A 15,278-nucleotide genomic window follows, 5' to 3' on the forward strand; every position below is an offset into this window, starting at 1 on the left:
ACCGGAAGAATGCAAGGATGCGGAAGAAGCCTATATCCAGCAGTGGAGGACAGAAGGCTAAAGAAGAAGAAGATATGGTGTGTGTATTATTTACGTACATATATATATATATATATATATATATACATATTTATTTATATATATGTGTATATATATATATATATATATATATATATATATATATATATATATATATATATATATATATATATATATATATGTATATATACATATATATATAAACGTAAATAAATTGTATCCTGCAATGCCATACAATATATGGTTGATTTACGCAGACACCATGGCGCCAGTGCCGGCGAGAGGGCAGAAAACTCGCGAAGGTGATCTACTTCGGCGAATAAAAATAACGAACGGCTCAATGAATCGGTCGTATTATACTATTTTCTAAACGGACCGATTCGTTGTAGTAAAAACGTAATTATTTACCACTCGGCTTCGCGGTCGTGCGATGACGTATCACTAAGAGAGCCTCTTAATTGTAAAATACAAAGTATGTATTATGATTTTAACCGTGACGTTTTGCGCTATCACTTTTTTTCATTAAAAACACTCTTACATGTTTACAGTACGTGAATTCGCTTGGGTCTTGAGTACAGAGCGTAATCCACGTAGTGTGGATACATTTATACTTTAAGTTTTTGACTTCTTCACTCTGGCTACATCTCAGCTTATCGTATTTGTAGACTGCTGGGGTCAGCTCTCCTCGTCCTTAGGTTGTAGGTCCTTTTGTCATGGACAACGTCATCTAAGCCATGTCTTCGAACCATGTTGTCTCTTTACAGCATCCATGAATTTTTTGGTCTTCCTCTAGATATCTTTCGAGGAAGATCCATTTCTACTGCCTGGTTTACGACAAGCTCAACTTTAAGTTTTTGACTGATAAGTTAACATAAATGAATTTTTTTTAGAGACGAGAATGCGAAAGTCTGCGATTATACAGGGCTTACGACCAACCTGTCATTTTCTTGTAGAGATGATTATTTTAAATCCTTTTTTTATTTGTTTGATATAGTTAAAAAAAATATAAAAATTTAATTCATTAGCTACATATGTCTGCTTATAAAAATCTTATACTAATTATACTGTGCTTCTCCAAAAAAGAGACTAAGCTCTTGTGCTCTTGTGTATCTTATGTTGTGTTTTCGTATATATAAGCAATTTTTTGCATTTTAAAAGTATTTTAATATTCTATATTTTTTATATCCATGGGGTTATTAAAATATTTGATTGCCAAATATTTTAATCAGTGTTATATTAACCATTCGTACCATGATTGATTACCACATTACTCAAATTTCAGAAAGTATAAATGATTCGACACTTTTTGTTAATACGTAAAAAATCGACGAAATATATCAATTAAAACTAATTGATAACGGATATAGATTTGGATTCAGATCAACATTAATGATTTAATTGAAACCTGATGGAACTTAAAGATTTAAGACGTGGTCGAGTGGTAGCGAATTTCGGTTATAATTTCCCGGGTTCGCCATTAATTCAGCGTAACCTGTGAATTTAGAAACTTCCTACATTGTTACTAATATGATCAACGCATTGTATTCTAAAGCTTATATTTTTTTAATTAATAATTTATATAAATGACTAACATAGTACTTTTCAATTATTATTAGTTTTACTTGGTAAATACCACTATTTAGTAAAATCTATACACGTGACACGTGTTTCGATGCATTCCGCATCATTTGCAAACACCTTTGTGAAGCTTAGTCTAAATTTAAGAGTTGTGTCCTTGGGACATTGAAAGTTGAAGAGGGGGTAGGAGCTGTTTTTTTTTTAATATTTTTTTCCTGATCAATTAATGAAACTGATAAACTGATTGAAAATTATGAATCCATCGAAACACGTGTCGCAAAACGTTTAAATAAAAAGTGGTGTTCACTGAGTAAAACTTTATTTTTTTTATTTACATAAATTGTATATATTTATTTCAAGAACAATTATAAACATATTTAAAATATTTTTTGCAGAGACCCACCAAGCCACCTTGTGTCTCTTGTCGGTGGATTGCTTTTTATTTACATTTTTTTATTGTTTTTATCCATTTTAACCTAATAAACACACAAAAAAATGAGGAAATATATATTTAAACTATTTTACTATTTTCATAGAATTAACTCTTGATCATTTATCCATTCCTTTACTTTGCCTTTGTTCCATATTTTATTTTTTTATTATAAATAAATATTACGTCATAGAGATATATAAAAATTTCAGGATTACGTCCACTATTGTAAGTCTGAGATATCGCTCACTCCTTTCAAGAATGTCATAAATCAAAAATCGTCGATTTTCAGTTGTGCATGTTTTCGGAACGCCCAGAAAAGGTACTATATCACAGCAAAAGAGGCATATTTTTAACTTAATATTTACCCGCTACAGGGCAGAAAGTGTTGTTTTTGCATTTTAAAGAAAAGGTATTGTTTAATTTTTTTTAAAAATAAACTAAGTATTTTTCAAATGGAGAAAAAACCTTCAGGTATAACCTAAAAAGATCTTTTGCACAGCAAAAAGTTCAAGAAGTGGCTTGATATTTATTTTTAATACATTGTGTTATATTTTTAAACTTTAAAAACGTTCTCCTGAAAAATCAAGTTTTTTGATTTATGACGTTCTTGAAAGGAGTGAGCGATATGACTAGTATATAATAGCAATATGCGGATTCTTGGAGGATACATTTTCAAAAGCCAAACAAATTTCATGCGTATTTCGTTGAAAAGAAATGAATGAAAGCGTCAGTTGCATGTTCCCACTCAATTATCCGGCACTACCATATATTCGTACCTATTCATATTTAAATTATTTAAAAAAACAAGGAACACGCGTGCACGTAATACCCCCTATTAGAAACACAGAGCAGTGTCTTGTTCAACACATTACGTGAGAATACGTCTAATTATTGTGTTTCTTATTCAATCGATTAGATACAAAGGAAATAAATCTAGAAGTAAGTCGTTCCGACGCAATGATCGTTACAATAGTACACATTCTATAAAAGATTATTTTTATGGCTCTTTTACAATTTACCGCACATGAGCACCATTAAGCACATTTATTTTTTTAAGTTTGTACAACCAGCCTACGACAGGTCACAGGCTGGTTAAGTGATCACTCTACACATTCATCATAGATAGCTCCTAGCGTAGAACACTCCTGTAACGTGTAACATTCCATGTGTTTAAAGAATAAAAAAACATTTTGTTTTTATTTTTTTTATATCTCAAAATAGATGAAGAAGAAGAGGTCTGGACTATTTAAGTTGACAAAACAACCTATCAAAGGATGGTTAAATGATCATCTTACTCGTGCAGCACTCACCATTTTATCCACGATTGACAACCACACTAATCAAAATTTTGGAACTCCTACATATAATATTAATCTCATGACGCTGTACGAGTGAGTTTACTAGAGCCATCTTTGTTTGGATCGATAAAACTTTTAATACCAAAGACCCTTTTATTTGGATAAACGCAAGATCCTAACCGGATTATTTTACATGCTGGGAAACGCCTGACAACACGATTTAAATTTTTTATGCAGCATAGAATTTTGAAAAAAAAATATTTAGACACATCCAAAATGCTGCTCATAATATTCATCATAAAAAGTAAGTGCTTAGGAAGCTAGGTACCTCTGTTTATGTGAAACAATTGATTTAAACTTAAATATCGTGGCATCTAAATTACCATAAGGGAATCCTTGAAGAAAGATTGTACTGATTTTCCATTAAAATTCATGTTCCCACGTACTTAAATTGTAATTGAAAGCGCCCGCAAAAGTTGGAAGGTTACGTTATAACTTTGAAGAAACAATCCATGTACAATAATAAATACCTTCGAGTATTACAGCACTCATTCCCTAGTACAAGGTATTACACAGTTCTAGTAATCGAATGATTTCATTTTTAATTTGAGATTCAGTTGGTAAGTACCACACGAAACAGTGGTACTTACCGAGTAGGTACAACTTAAATTTAAAAAAGATAGATTTTACCACAAAGTGACTGCCGAATCAATTAATGAAAAAAACGAATAATTTTAATCAAATTTACTAAGGTGTGTGTTGTTATATTTACTACGCGACTTTAGGATATAAGAAGGAAACTGTATTTTAAAAATTCTGACATAAGTTCTGATTTCCACAACCAGTTTATGGTAATTAACCATCAATCGTTGGTAATCGCTCAAATATTCATGGCTATTGCATCATTGTAAAGTACCATATACATTTTAGATCAATATTACCGTAGATTATATTTTTCCCAGCCATGTAACTTTTTTTTTAAATACGGTAAAAACGTTGAAATAAGATTTTTGCTTAGAGCCCAATATACGATAAATCGCAAGCTAATTTTCTTTAAACCCAGGTAACATTTGTGAAATTGAATTTTTTGCTTAGAAACCCGTTTTGTATTTAAAAAATATGTTTTTTCTTCAGAATAAATATATGGTTTTGAAAAAAGGTGTAGTTAAGGGGGAACATGCAGATTTCAAATTCAGATTTATTTCAATTTGATTTTTTTAGAATTTATATTGAAAAAAATATGTTAATTATTGTTTTAACTCCTAACCTTTCAACAAATATTTTATTTTCAAAACCGTATATTTATTTAAATAAAAACTTATTTTTCAATACAAAAACGGTGTTTTAAGAAGAAAATAACGATTACGTTAAATGTTACCTGGGTTTCGATAACATCAAGTTGCGGGCTATCAAATATCTCGCCCTAAGGGAGGTCTACACCCAAAGCTGTGTGCGAAATGGGCGATAAAGTTAATGAAGCAAGTACCCAAGAGTACAAGGGAAAACGAGGGTAATGTACCTGCATAATTAATTACGTACGTTAAAAACACTTCGACAGAGAAACACAATTAAACGTCTTATTGCTACTTACCTGGTAGAAATGAAAAAAATAAATGGAGCGTGGAACTGGCAGTGCAATAAACGAAAATGCCACGAAACATGTAGACCGTCAATTATGTAACCTAAAAGCGATCGAAAACCCGTCTCTGAAGGAAAATTAATTAAAAATAATTACTACAGTATCGACACGGAAAATTGATAAAAAAATTAAATAATGAAACAGAGATTCAAAGGGAAAACCTGGAAAAAATGCGTATTGTCACTTTCTCGGAAAAACCATACTAAATATTTGATATTTTCCATAGAAAAAATAATTCTTGAAAATTGGAGATTATTTGATTATTTTTTATTCATATTCAAATCAAATCAAATCAATATATTTCTTTATGAAAACAAGCTTTGCCATGAAAATGACACTTCAGTGACATACATATAGTGTGTGTAGACATTAAATTCACGGTAAAGCGCGAAACCTGAACTTCTATAGGTATCTAAATAGAATTATGAAACATATCGTAGTCATACAGGAGAAAGTGACCAAGTGCATTGTTTTACAAAACCGTGATATTTGATATCTTACTAGCTTAATATTGCCCTGGAAAAATCCCAAAGCATTTTAAACTTGGAAGTATAATATATTGACTAGTTGAAAATGACAAACTGCATTGGTGTTTATTTTCCTGCCAAGCAATACTGACTTAAATGGCCCTCCTGAACATTTTACGTTTTGGTAGTTGGTCACTTTCTCCTGTACGACTACGATATACGACAATAATATAAGTGGTTTTAGTCGAAAATGATAATCTTACCTTCTTGTGATTCCAGAGAACGTTCGCACTGGGTTTGCCGCGTCGGATGTCGCTCTGGTCGATGACGTCATCGTGGATGAGGGAGGCGGAGTGGATCATCTCGCTGATGAGGGCGACCTGCCGCTGTGAGAAGAGGAGCCCACTGGAAACGAAGTGATTCGGAGTTAGTTTTGAACGAAACTGGAGTGACACTTGCAATACGGCATTTAGCCGAAATAAATATACCAAAAGTGCAAAAGTTCTTTCGTATGCGTATAATATTGTTATTTATTTTCAAACCCTTATCCGCATCCCTATGATGCATAGGGCGCTGCGTGACACATCGCCTGGAGTGACTTCTTGTTCCGTTTTACCCTAGTTATATTCCTGCTACGAGTTTTGGTTGTTACTTCAATGTCGATTTTACTACTAACTACTATATCAAGAGTCAATTTTCGTACGAGTAAGCAAGGAGAATAAAAAATCAAACATCTTAATGAACATTTATTTATTGACTTGGCGTTTAATTTGTAGAACTCCATTTTAATTTATGTATTAATTTTAAATCAAACACAGATTTTTTGAGTCTACTAAGTTGTATTTTATTAACAAAAAACACTTAAAAAATTATATTGTGACAATTGTTTCGCCTTGTTAGGGCATTATCAAATGAATTTCGTTCGAAACATTCGTTTGATAATGCCCTAACAAGGCGAAACAATTGTCACAATATAATTTTTTAAGTGTTTTTTGTTAATAAAATACAACTTAGTAGACTCAAAAAATCTGTGTTTGATTTAAAATTAATACATATCTTAATGAACGATCGATTCCGAATTGTAAATATTATACTTTATGAGGTACATGACTGCAATTTTTTTTATTAAATATGTATATTCTTCTTCTTCTGACCCTTATCCGCACCCGATAGTGCATAGGGCACTGCATCATATAAACGCAGTGTTATCTTGATCGTTAACACATGAAGGAAAGGTGATCAGCCTTCCGCCTCAAGAACCAGTCCAGAGTAATATTGAATAAATATTAGAATGAAAAAATCTCTAATATATTTTGACCCCTTTATGGGAATCGAACCCGAGACCTGCAGAACGGTAGCCAAGCGTGCTGACCATTACACTGCGGAGGCGGACTACTAATTTATTTATTTACTACGCTTTTTATGACAAAATGAACTATATATCAACATAAAATATTACGTATTAAATATTTCATGAAGGTCTCTTTTGGTTTTTTTTTCAAACGATGGTGTCGAAAATTCACGTGTAAAAGAACGTGTCAATAAATATATATCTTTCGAAATTTAAGTATTGTGTTTTTATTTAGGTAGGAGTTATCATTTATTATTTACTTTGCTTATTATAAACAAGGTTTATAGATCAATTGGTGGATTCTTTTTCTTCTAGCTAAGAACACGTTTTATTTTTATCTGTGTTGGGAATAGGGAGGATAAATTAGTGTGGGCCAATCAGAAACATCTCAGCATTTGCTAATTACAGAGAGAAAACCATTAAAATTCCTCAGGAGAAGTCGAAATATTGACTGTCGTTAACAGGCTTTCCATTCCACAAGAAGAGGGTTCGGTATTTCGTTTCCTAGCTTGGCTTATGGTACTAATGTCCTTCACAATTTTTATAATATATAAGGCAGTATGGTTTTCAATAATACGTAGAATGGTGAATATTATACATATATAAAGTTATCACTTAAACCACCTTATGACAGGTCGTACGCCCTGTAAATACTCAGACATTTATATTCTTCATTTATGTTGAGATTTCAATATAAGTAACTCCTTAGTGGAATAACCCAGAATTGTAAGCAAAGTTTTTATTTTATTTTTTATTATTTAACATATTAACATTTTTATTTATAACATAATACATTTGAAACATTTATACATATAGAAAACTTTTATATTTCGATTCGCTGTACCTCTCCAAAAAAGAGACTGAGCTCTTGTGCTTAGAGAGCGACTTACACTCGTGATTTAATGTTATATAATAAATGGTATAGTCTAATAGTCTTTTTTGTATATTTTTTCAATATTTATGTGTAGTATTTTTATATCATCTATTTTTTTAAATTTCTTTAGGGAGTTTATTGGAATGTATAATTGCCAAATATTTGAAGTTTTGCTGAAATTGCTTAGTGTTGCATTTTGGAGTAGAAAAATCGTTTGAGAATCTCGAAGATAAACTTTTTAAAGTTCAAATAATTGTCACCCTTTAGTATTTGAAAAATGACGTTTTTTTTATAAATGGTTATAAAAAAACCGCATTTTTGGATACACTCAACATATTGTAAGTAAATATAGCATTTAGACAAAATACTCGCCACGTTTTATTTTTATATGTCATTAATTTATTTATGTAAAAACGTGATTTCATTTTAAAATATCATGCCCTAAAAATTTGGAAGTATACTGAGTGGTCTAATTCACTTAAAATTACAAAGTATAATGAAACCCACATTGAAAATAATGTGAATATTTAAAAACGAATTTTAAAATGTACTAAATACACCCAATTAGTGTTCCAAGTAGGCGTGTAATTCATTTAAGCTTATTATTTATCAACAATGTTCACAGTGTTATCATTTTCTTCGCAATCATTTATAAAACTTTAATTATTTTTTATTTTACTTACTTTTACCACGGATTGAAATTAAATTAAAACCATAATATGAGGGATGTCATGCGGCAACTGGGTAGTTTTTTGTCGTTTTATTAATTTAAAAAATCTAGTCAGGGTATTGCGTTATATTGTATGTAATTTTTTATCCGTCTTTTTTATATGAATGCTCTTTCCAAAGCTGAGCGAATCGGTCCTTTATTTTTACTTTAAGGACAAAATAACGATACAAATTGTTAATTATTCATTTTGATTATAAATTAGTACAGAAGTAAATTAAATAAGTAGTAAAATAGTACATAGTATTCACTTCAGAATATTCAGTAAATAAAAGTGTAATTTTTTAGATTAAAATAACAACTATGTAGTTTTTTCTACATGATTTTATTTTACCAGCAATCGGATTGTAACGTTGATAATAACCGACATCATCGGATTTGTTCGATGATGTCGGTTACGACAAAAATCGGTTGCTGGTCGAATAAAATTCATGTAGAAAAAACTACATACTTCTTATTTCATTCTTTAAAATGCAGTTCCACCAAGAAATGTTAGTACAAAACTTAAAGCGTAATTTTTGTCCTCCTCTATTATGTAGTGGCTGTCTTGTTTGGAAACCATTCCAGAGGTCCCAGATTCGATGTCGACTGGCGGTAAAATAAATATTTCTAATTTTCACTCAAAAATTTAATTGGTATCTCCCTGGACTGGTATTTTAAGTGCATGACAGATCACCATGCCTTCATATAATCGAAGATCAAGATAATACTCAATCGATCAGATGCAGTTTCCTATGCACTATTGGGTGTAGATAAAAGTAAGAAGAAATAAATAATTAGAACTATTTTTAAAATATTAATGTTTTCTACTGACATTAATTGGCAAAACTGCATTTCGTATAATAAAATAACAACTTAGTATATACTTTTTTTTATTTAGCCAGTGACCGCAAGGATCACCGGTCACCGATCAAATAAAATTGTTATTTTATTATATTTAATTATTTTTGTTGACACTTTTGCGGAATGAACAACTATAGTTGGAATTTCATCAAAAACTGTTAATAAGACGTAAGAATTTACCTCGAACACGGTGAATGACGATACTTTGCTCGTAGGTGTTAATTTATTGAGTCGATATCGATGTACGCACAAAGCAAAAGGTTCGCGGTAAATGATTATGGACACAGGTGTAAAGACAAATGTTGACACTGGTCAAGTATCGGGCAGCAGCGATGACGTACTTAGTGTCCAACTACCTACACAACTCATTGTTTCCTGATAACATTTACAAATTATGCCTTCATTTGAATAAAATATTTATATTTTATCAAATGGGGCTAATCGTCCGCCTCCGTAGTGTAATGGTCAGCACGCTCGGCTACCGTTCTGGAGGTCCCGGGTTCGATTCCCAAGGGGGGTGAAATAAATATAAGTTATTTTTTTCACTGTAATATTTATTCAATATTACCCTGGACCATTTACAAATTATGCCTTCATTTGAATAAAATATTTACATTTTATGTAATGGTGCTAATATTTTATCTAATGGGGCTAATTGTCCGCCTCCGTAGTGTAATGGTCAGCACGCTCGGCTACCGTTCTGGGGGTCCCAGGTTCGATTCCCAAGGGGGGTAAAATAAATATAAGTTATTTTTTTCACTGTGATATTTATTCAATATTACCCTGGACTGGTACCTGACGCGGAGGGCTGATCACCATTCCTTCATGTGTAAACGATCAAGATAACACTGGGTTTATATGACGCAGTTCCCTATGCACCATCTGAGTGCGGATAAGGGTTTTAATATTATCATTATTAGTATCTAATAAACTAAATTCTGTCGAAATTCGTTCTCTCAGACGTTGTATGATAGATGTTCAAACGGTGATATAAAGAAATTTCATTATATCCTGAATTTTAAGATGGAGCCATTGAGAGTTTAAAACAGGCGTCGGAAGACCCCAAAAGAGATGGTCCGATAACATGACAAACTGGCTGCAAGCAGCAACTGACCAAACGAAATGGAAAGATACCGAAGCGGCCTATATCCTGCAGTGGAGGACAGAGGGCTCATGAAAAAGAAGAAGTCATCATTTAAACATCTATCATACAACGTTGGCAATATCACACAAAAATTGTCATAATTAAGCATTTCAAAAATCTATTTGGTGGATAAGTAAAAACGTTGTATGATAGACGTTCAAATGCTGATATAAGGAAAGAAAGCAAGGCTGAGATAAAATAAAGAAAGGTGTGTTGAGATGGTTTGGGCATGTGAATCAAATGAGTTAAATAAGAATAGTAAAACAAATTGATGACGAGAATGTGGTTGGTAATAAAAGCAAAGGAAGACCGAGGAAAACTGATCAAATATTTCAAATAATTCAACGTGGTCAGTTCAGTCGGAATAATCGGCAGGTATGTGTGAGGAGATACATGGATGTGAAAAAGGCTTTCAGCGAAAAAAGATTGTTCGCAAAAACAGATTAGTGTGGTAAAATATTCCAGATCTCTATTTTGTAAATTTTTTGGTAAACTTAACATTTTAAAGATTACAATTCATTCATAATTTAATTTGGAGAAATCAAGAAAATAAAACGAAGGTTATTATGAATATTATGTAACGTAAGTATTACAATATGTTTAAAAAACCAGTCGATTCAGTGAAAAAACATTAAAATGTGATAATGGAGAAGATTCCATACATTGTTTACGTAACATAAGAGGACCGCATATCATGAATAAATTAGATCATCTTGATTCATAGATTCTAGGAAATTATAAAAACAACGGCTTTTTTCTGAAGGAATACCAGTATGTTAAATATACACGCATCCTGTTGGCAAGTCCATAGTAATTAGTTAATTAAAAATGGTTATCAAAAAGCTAAAACAGTAATAATTGCCTTTGATTCGAGTGTCCTTAAACAAACAAAGGACGCAACAACCAAATTGTGCGTAAGAAAAAAAAAATATTCTAAAAGGTCCTCTCGAAACCGGACGCTTGATTTGAAAATGTTTTAAGTTTCGCAAAAATGAAATAAATTAACTTGAGTGCTGCTTGCCTTCGAATAAAATATTCCCAATGCTATTAAAGCTAAAATAAGAATTTAGGAGAATCCGGTTTCATCGCGTATTTTGTGAATTGGACGTGGAAACTGGTTGCCTTGGCAACAAAAGCTGAGAAAAAGGTTCATTGACATAAATAATTTGAGGAAATTGTAAGTTTATATGTGCACAGTACCTGTTTTCTCTGTATATGTGTCGGTTGATCGCTCTGGACATGAGGACTGCTACCATTGGTCTAAGCGCCTTACCCTGCCCGTCGAAGTAGTACGTTGATATATTTTTTAATTCGGGTTGATTTGTGTTTTTTATTAATTCCTGAAAAAAAAGAAAATTAAATTAAAACTTAAAATAAACAAGAAAGTAAGTGTAGGTTGGATATCCAATAAAGAGGTCTAAAATTGCGCCTAGATTTACCCGATATAAGGAAAAAATATGCTGTAGTAGATATAGCATTTTTTTACTTAAAGTGCTTGGATCGACTTGCTGTGAAATATTGGCCCTGATAATTTCCATAATAAATCTTAATCACGACTATACCTCTCATATCACAATTTAACCCTTAAATTTTTCAATATCCTCTTTTTTTCTAATTTATTTCATAAACCTTAAAAAATGTATATCCGATTTACATTACTTTTTTCATCATTTTGCACGACCGGTGATGAGCGGTCGAATGAAAAACGAATATAATAACCGTTTCTTTAAAATAAGTAATGACATAATTTAGTTAAAAAGATCAATCAGAACCTAAAATCTGGTGGTGTCAGTCTACGTAATTGGAAAGCATGAATGGCTAGATGTATTGATGTGAAGGAAACTAAGAGTGTATGTCAGGAGAGGTAGGTACAGAGGATGGAGCGTAGCGGTCCATCCTCTGTGCCTACCTCTACAGGGAAACAGCATGATGGTAGTAATATTATTAGTAATATATCAGTTATTCAAAGCATACATTTACAAATTTATGGAATTACCAAAGAGACGGAAATGAAAACAGTTTTTAGAGACTGTAATTATTTACAAATATATGTAATTAAAAAAGTTAAAATTACATTTTAATTATAAACAGTGATATGGGAAATGATAATAAAGATACATGAAAATATATCCGTATAAGAAAATAAATACTTTAAACCGCTAAAATATGAAATTAATCTTTTATGAGATAATTATAAAATGTAACACGATACAGAATGGAGAAATTATCTCCCTATATGAGTTTAATTTTATACTGCTATATAAAGGCGAAACAACTGTCACAAAAACAAATAAAAACAAACCCGATATATTGTTGGTTTTATGTAACCTCATTAAGTTTTATAATCCAAACCAAGCTTGTAGGGGAATAAGACCAAAGATATTGAATAGATATTTTCAACGATTAGTGGCATTTAAAAAAAAAAGTATTTAAAAAACAACAAAAGTACTAATGTAATACATAATTTATAAAAAGTGTCCATAATTTATAAATATTTTTTAATTTACAATTTTTCTTAATAATTAATAAAAAATGACAATCAAACAAATTTGAACTGAATATTTCAACAATAATACGAGCAATATGGATTCGAACAATGTTTCTTTATTTCAAGAAAATGTCTAAATAGTTTTATGTACGAGTGACTTATTTTTAAAATGGCACCTATGATTTTTTTATTAAATAACAACTTTTTATAAGTTAAATCACAAATGTAACCAATTTTTTGTATCCACATAAATATTTTTAATGGAGTTTTACTATCTTGTACGATACTTTTTTTTAAAAAATTATTATACACAAATTTACGTTTGCTCTTAATACATTTTAATTTTTCATAAGCTTTTGCAATTTATAAAAATTGACTACTTACATGAATAAATAAAAAGTAAACGATTATAATCATATTTTTTAATTTATAATTCATTGCTATAAAAAATATAACTCTGTATAGCATTTTGTGATCCCTCAGCAAAATTTGTTATATACTTATATATCTGTAAATAATTGTTTTTGTTATAATATTTCATTTACAAATATTAAATTATGTATACAATTTATGGTAAATTGTGTTTTATTCCAAAAATAAATAACCAATTTATTTTATTTTATTTTTCAGAGAAACTTAAGCACGGTATTTATTGATTTGGGGTAAACATTGTGGAAAAACGTGATGATTCTAATATAAAAATAAAACCCTTAAATAAGCACAGCATACTTTTGATTTATCACATTCTATACCAGGAGAACATTAAATATTATGTAGGTGCATGTAAAATAAAATTAACTTTAAAATCGTGATGGCATTTATAAATAGATGCGTCCGTTTATCTCTGACCATCTTCATAATCGCCGTTAGCTTTCAAAATACCTGCATACTTTTTACCAAATTACTCTCATACGTATATACAAAAGGCCCTATGCACGTTCCATCGAGGGTTTTATTTTTTGTTTTTGTTTAATTCACTATCTTTATTAATCATCTCAAACTGTTCACCTCCATGCAATCGAAAGGGTCGGAATCAAAAGGGAAAAACTTTGATATGGTGCGTGCAAACAACCTTATACAGCGGTCAGTACCTTTTTTTGTTATGGCGCCGGGCTAGTACCGGCAACTCGTGCGTAACGGGATAAATCGTAATGTTACAAAATAATTGTAAAGAAAGAAATCAGTTTGTGGGATGTATCCGATTAGGCTCTATAGTAATTAGGGCCCATAAAAGCCAGAAACCGAATGCATTTCGTAATATCATGGTTATAACTAGTTTTGGTTCACACACTTAATGGCCACGTGGGAGATGGTAATCAGATAAGACCTACTAGAAGAAATTTAAAACTTTTCATAAAATGTATATAAATTACACATATAGAGTGACTCTTTAATCTGGCGGTGTCAAAAGTTGACATAATCGGAGGGCATGTATGACTAGATGTGTGGATGTGAAGGAAGCTAGGAGTTTACGTTAGGACAGAAGAATGTGGCGTTTCATCCTCTCTGCCTACCCCTGTAGTGAAACGGTGTGATAGTAAAAGTAGAAGTATTATGTTATGTCGATTGTTCTAATGTACTTTTTGTCATTTGTATATACTCGTATATAAGGTTGATAAGATATAAAGATATATTTGCATCGAAAAATCTTATCAATTTTTCCAAGTATTTCATACAAAAATAAACCGATTTAGAATTGGTACAACTATTTAAAGTAGTTATTTTAAAAAAAGAGTTTTTTTATCACTTTTTTATAACTTCTTTAGAATACTTTGAGAAACATTATCTTGATCGTTCAATACAGGAAGGAAAGGCGATTGATTAGCCCTGCACTTCAGGTACCAGTCTACGGTAATATTAAATAAATATTAGAGTAAAAAATCTATTATAATGATTTTGATCCCCCCTAGGACTTGAACCCAGCAGTAAGAGCACGGTAGCCAAACGCTCTCAAATCACAAAAACAAATCACTCTTATACTTGTTAAATACTTGTACCACCCTGGACTGGTACCTGAAGCGCAGGACTGACCGCCTGTGTTTATATTATATAATTGACAATCGAGTAAATGATGTCCTTATGCACGCTTAAGGGAAGAAAAAAGAAGAAGAATGTTGGGATAAACAAGAAATCTATTTGGAGACACTCCAAATGTTGTAAATAAATTGTCTGGTCAAATTATAAACTTAAATAATAAAAATGAAAATGATATTTTCTGGCGTTTCTTATGTGTGTGATTATAATCCAGGATTCGGACCTCACATACTAATATAAGAGTTTCTGCTTAGTAAAAAGCTTCTTTACATCTCACCAATAGATGTCTCTAGTGAAGTTCTAGTGATTCAAGAACAAGGTTTTTAAATTGGTTCATGTACAATATAAAGAACTTCCAAGAAT

The 15,278-nt window shown here is 31.2% G+C and overlaps 1 protein-coding gene across 1 annotated transcript in view; it reads right to left on the minus strand.

Moving 5' to 3' along the window:
* Positions 1 to 15,278, minus strand: part of LOC148299789 (all trans-polyprenyl-diphosphate synthase PDSS1-like) — a 77,170-nt gene that overhangs the window by 43,618 nt on the left and 18,274 nt on the right. Inside the window, exons 2-3 of the mRNA XM_088275680.1 lie at positions 11,594 to 11,733; positions 5,718 to 5,859 (exon numbers count right to left, since the gene is read on the minus strand). Coding sequence (XP_088131806.1) covers positions 5,718 to 5,859; positions 11,594 to 11,733 — 282 coding nt within the window. The remainder of the gene's footprint in view (positions 1 to 5,717; positions 5,860 to 11,593; positions 11,734 to 15,278) is intronic.

The sequence above is a fragment of the Brachycentrus maculatus genome, unplaced genomic scaffold (assembly GCF_059751285.1).
Source record: "Brachycentrus maculatus isolate JH-2025_06_01 unplaced genomic scaffold, ASM5975128v1 h1tg000946l, whole genome shotgun sequence".
Taxonomy (NCBI): domain Eukaryota; kingdom Metazoa; phylum Arthropoda; class Insecta; order Trichoptera; family Brachycentridae; genus Brachycentrus; species Brachycentrus maculatus.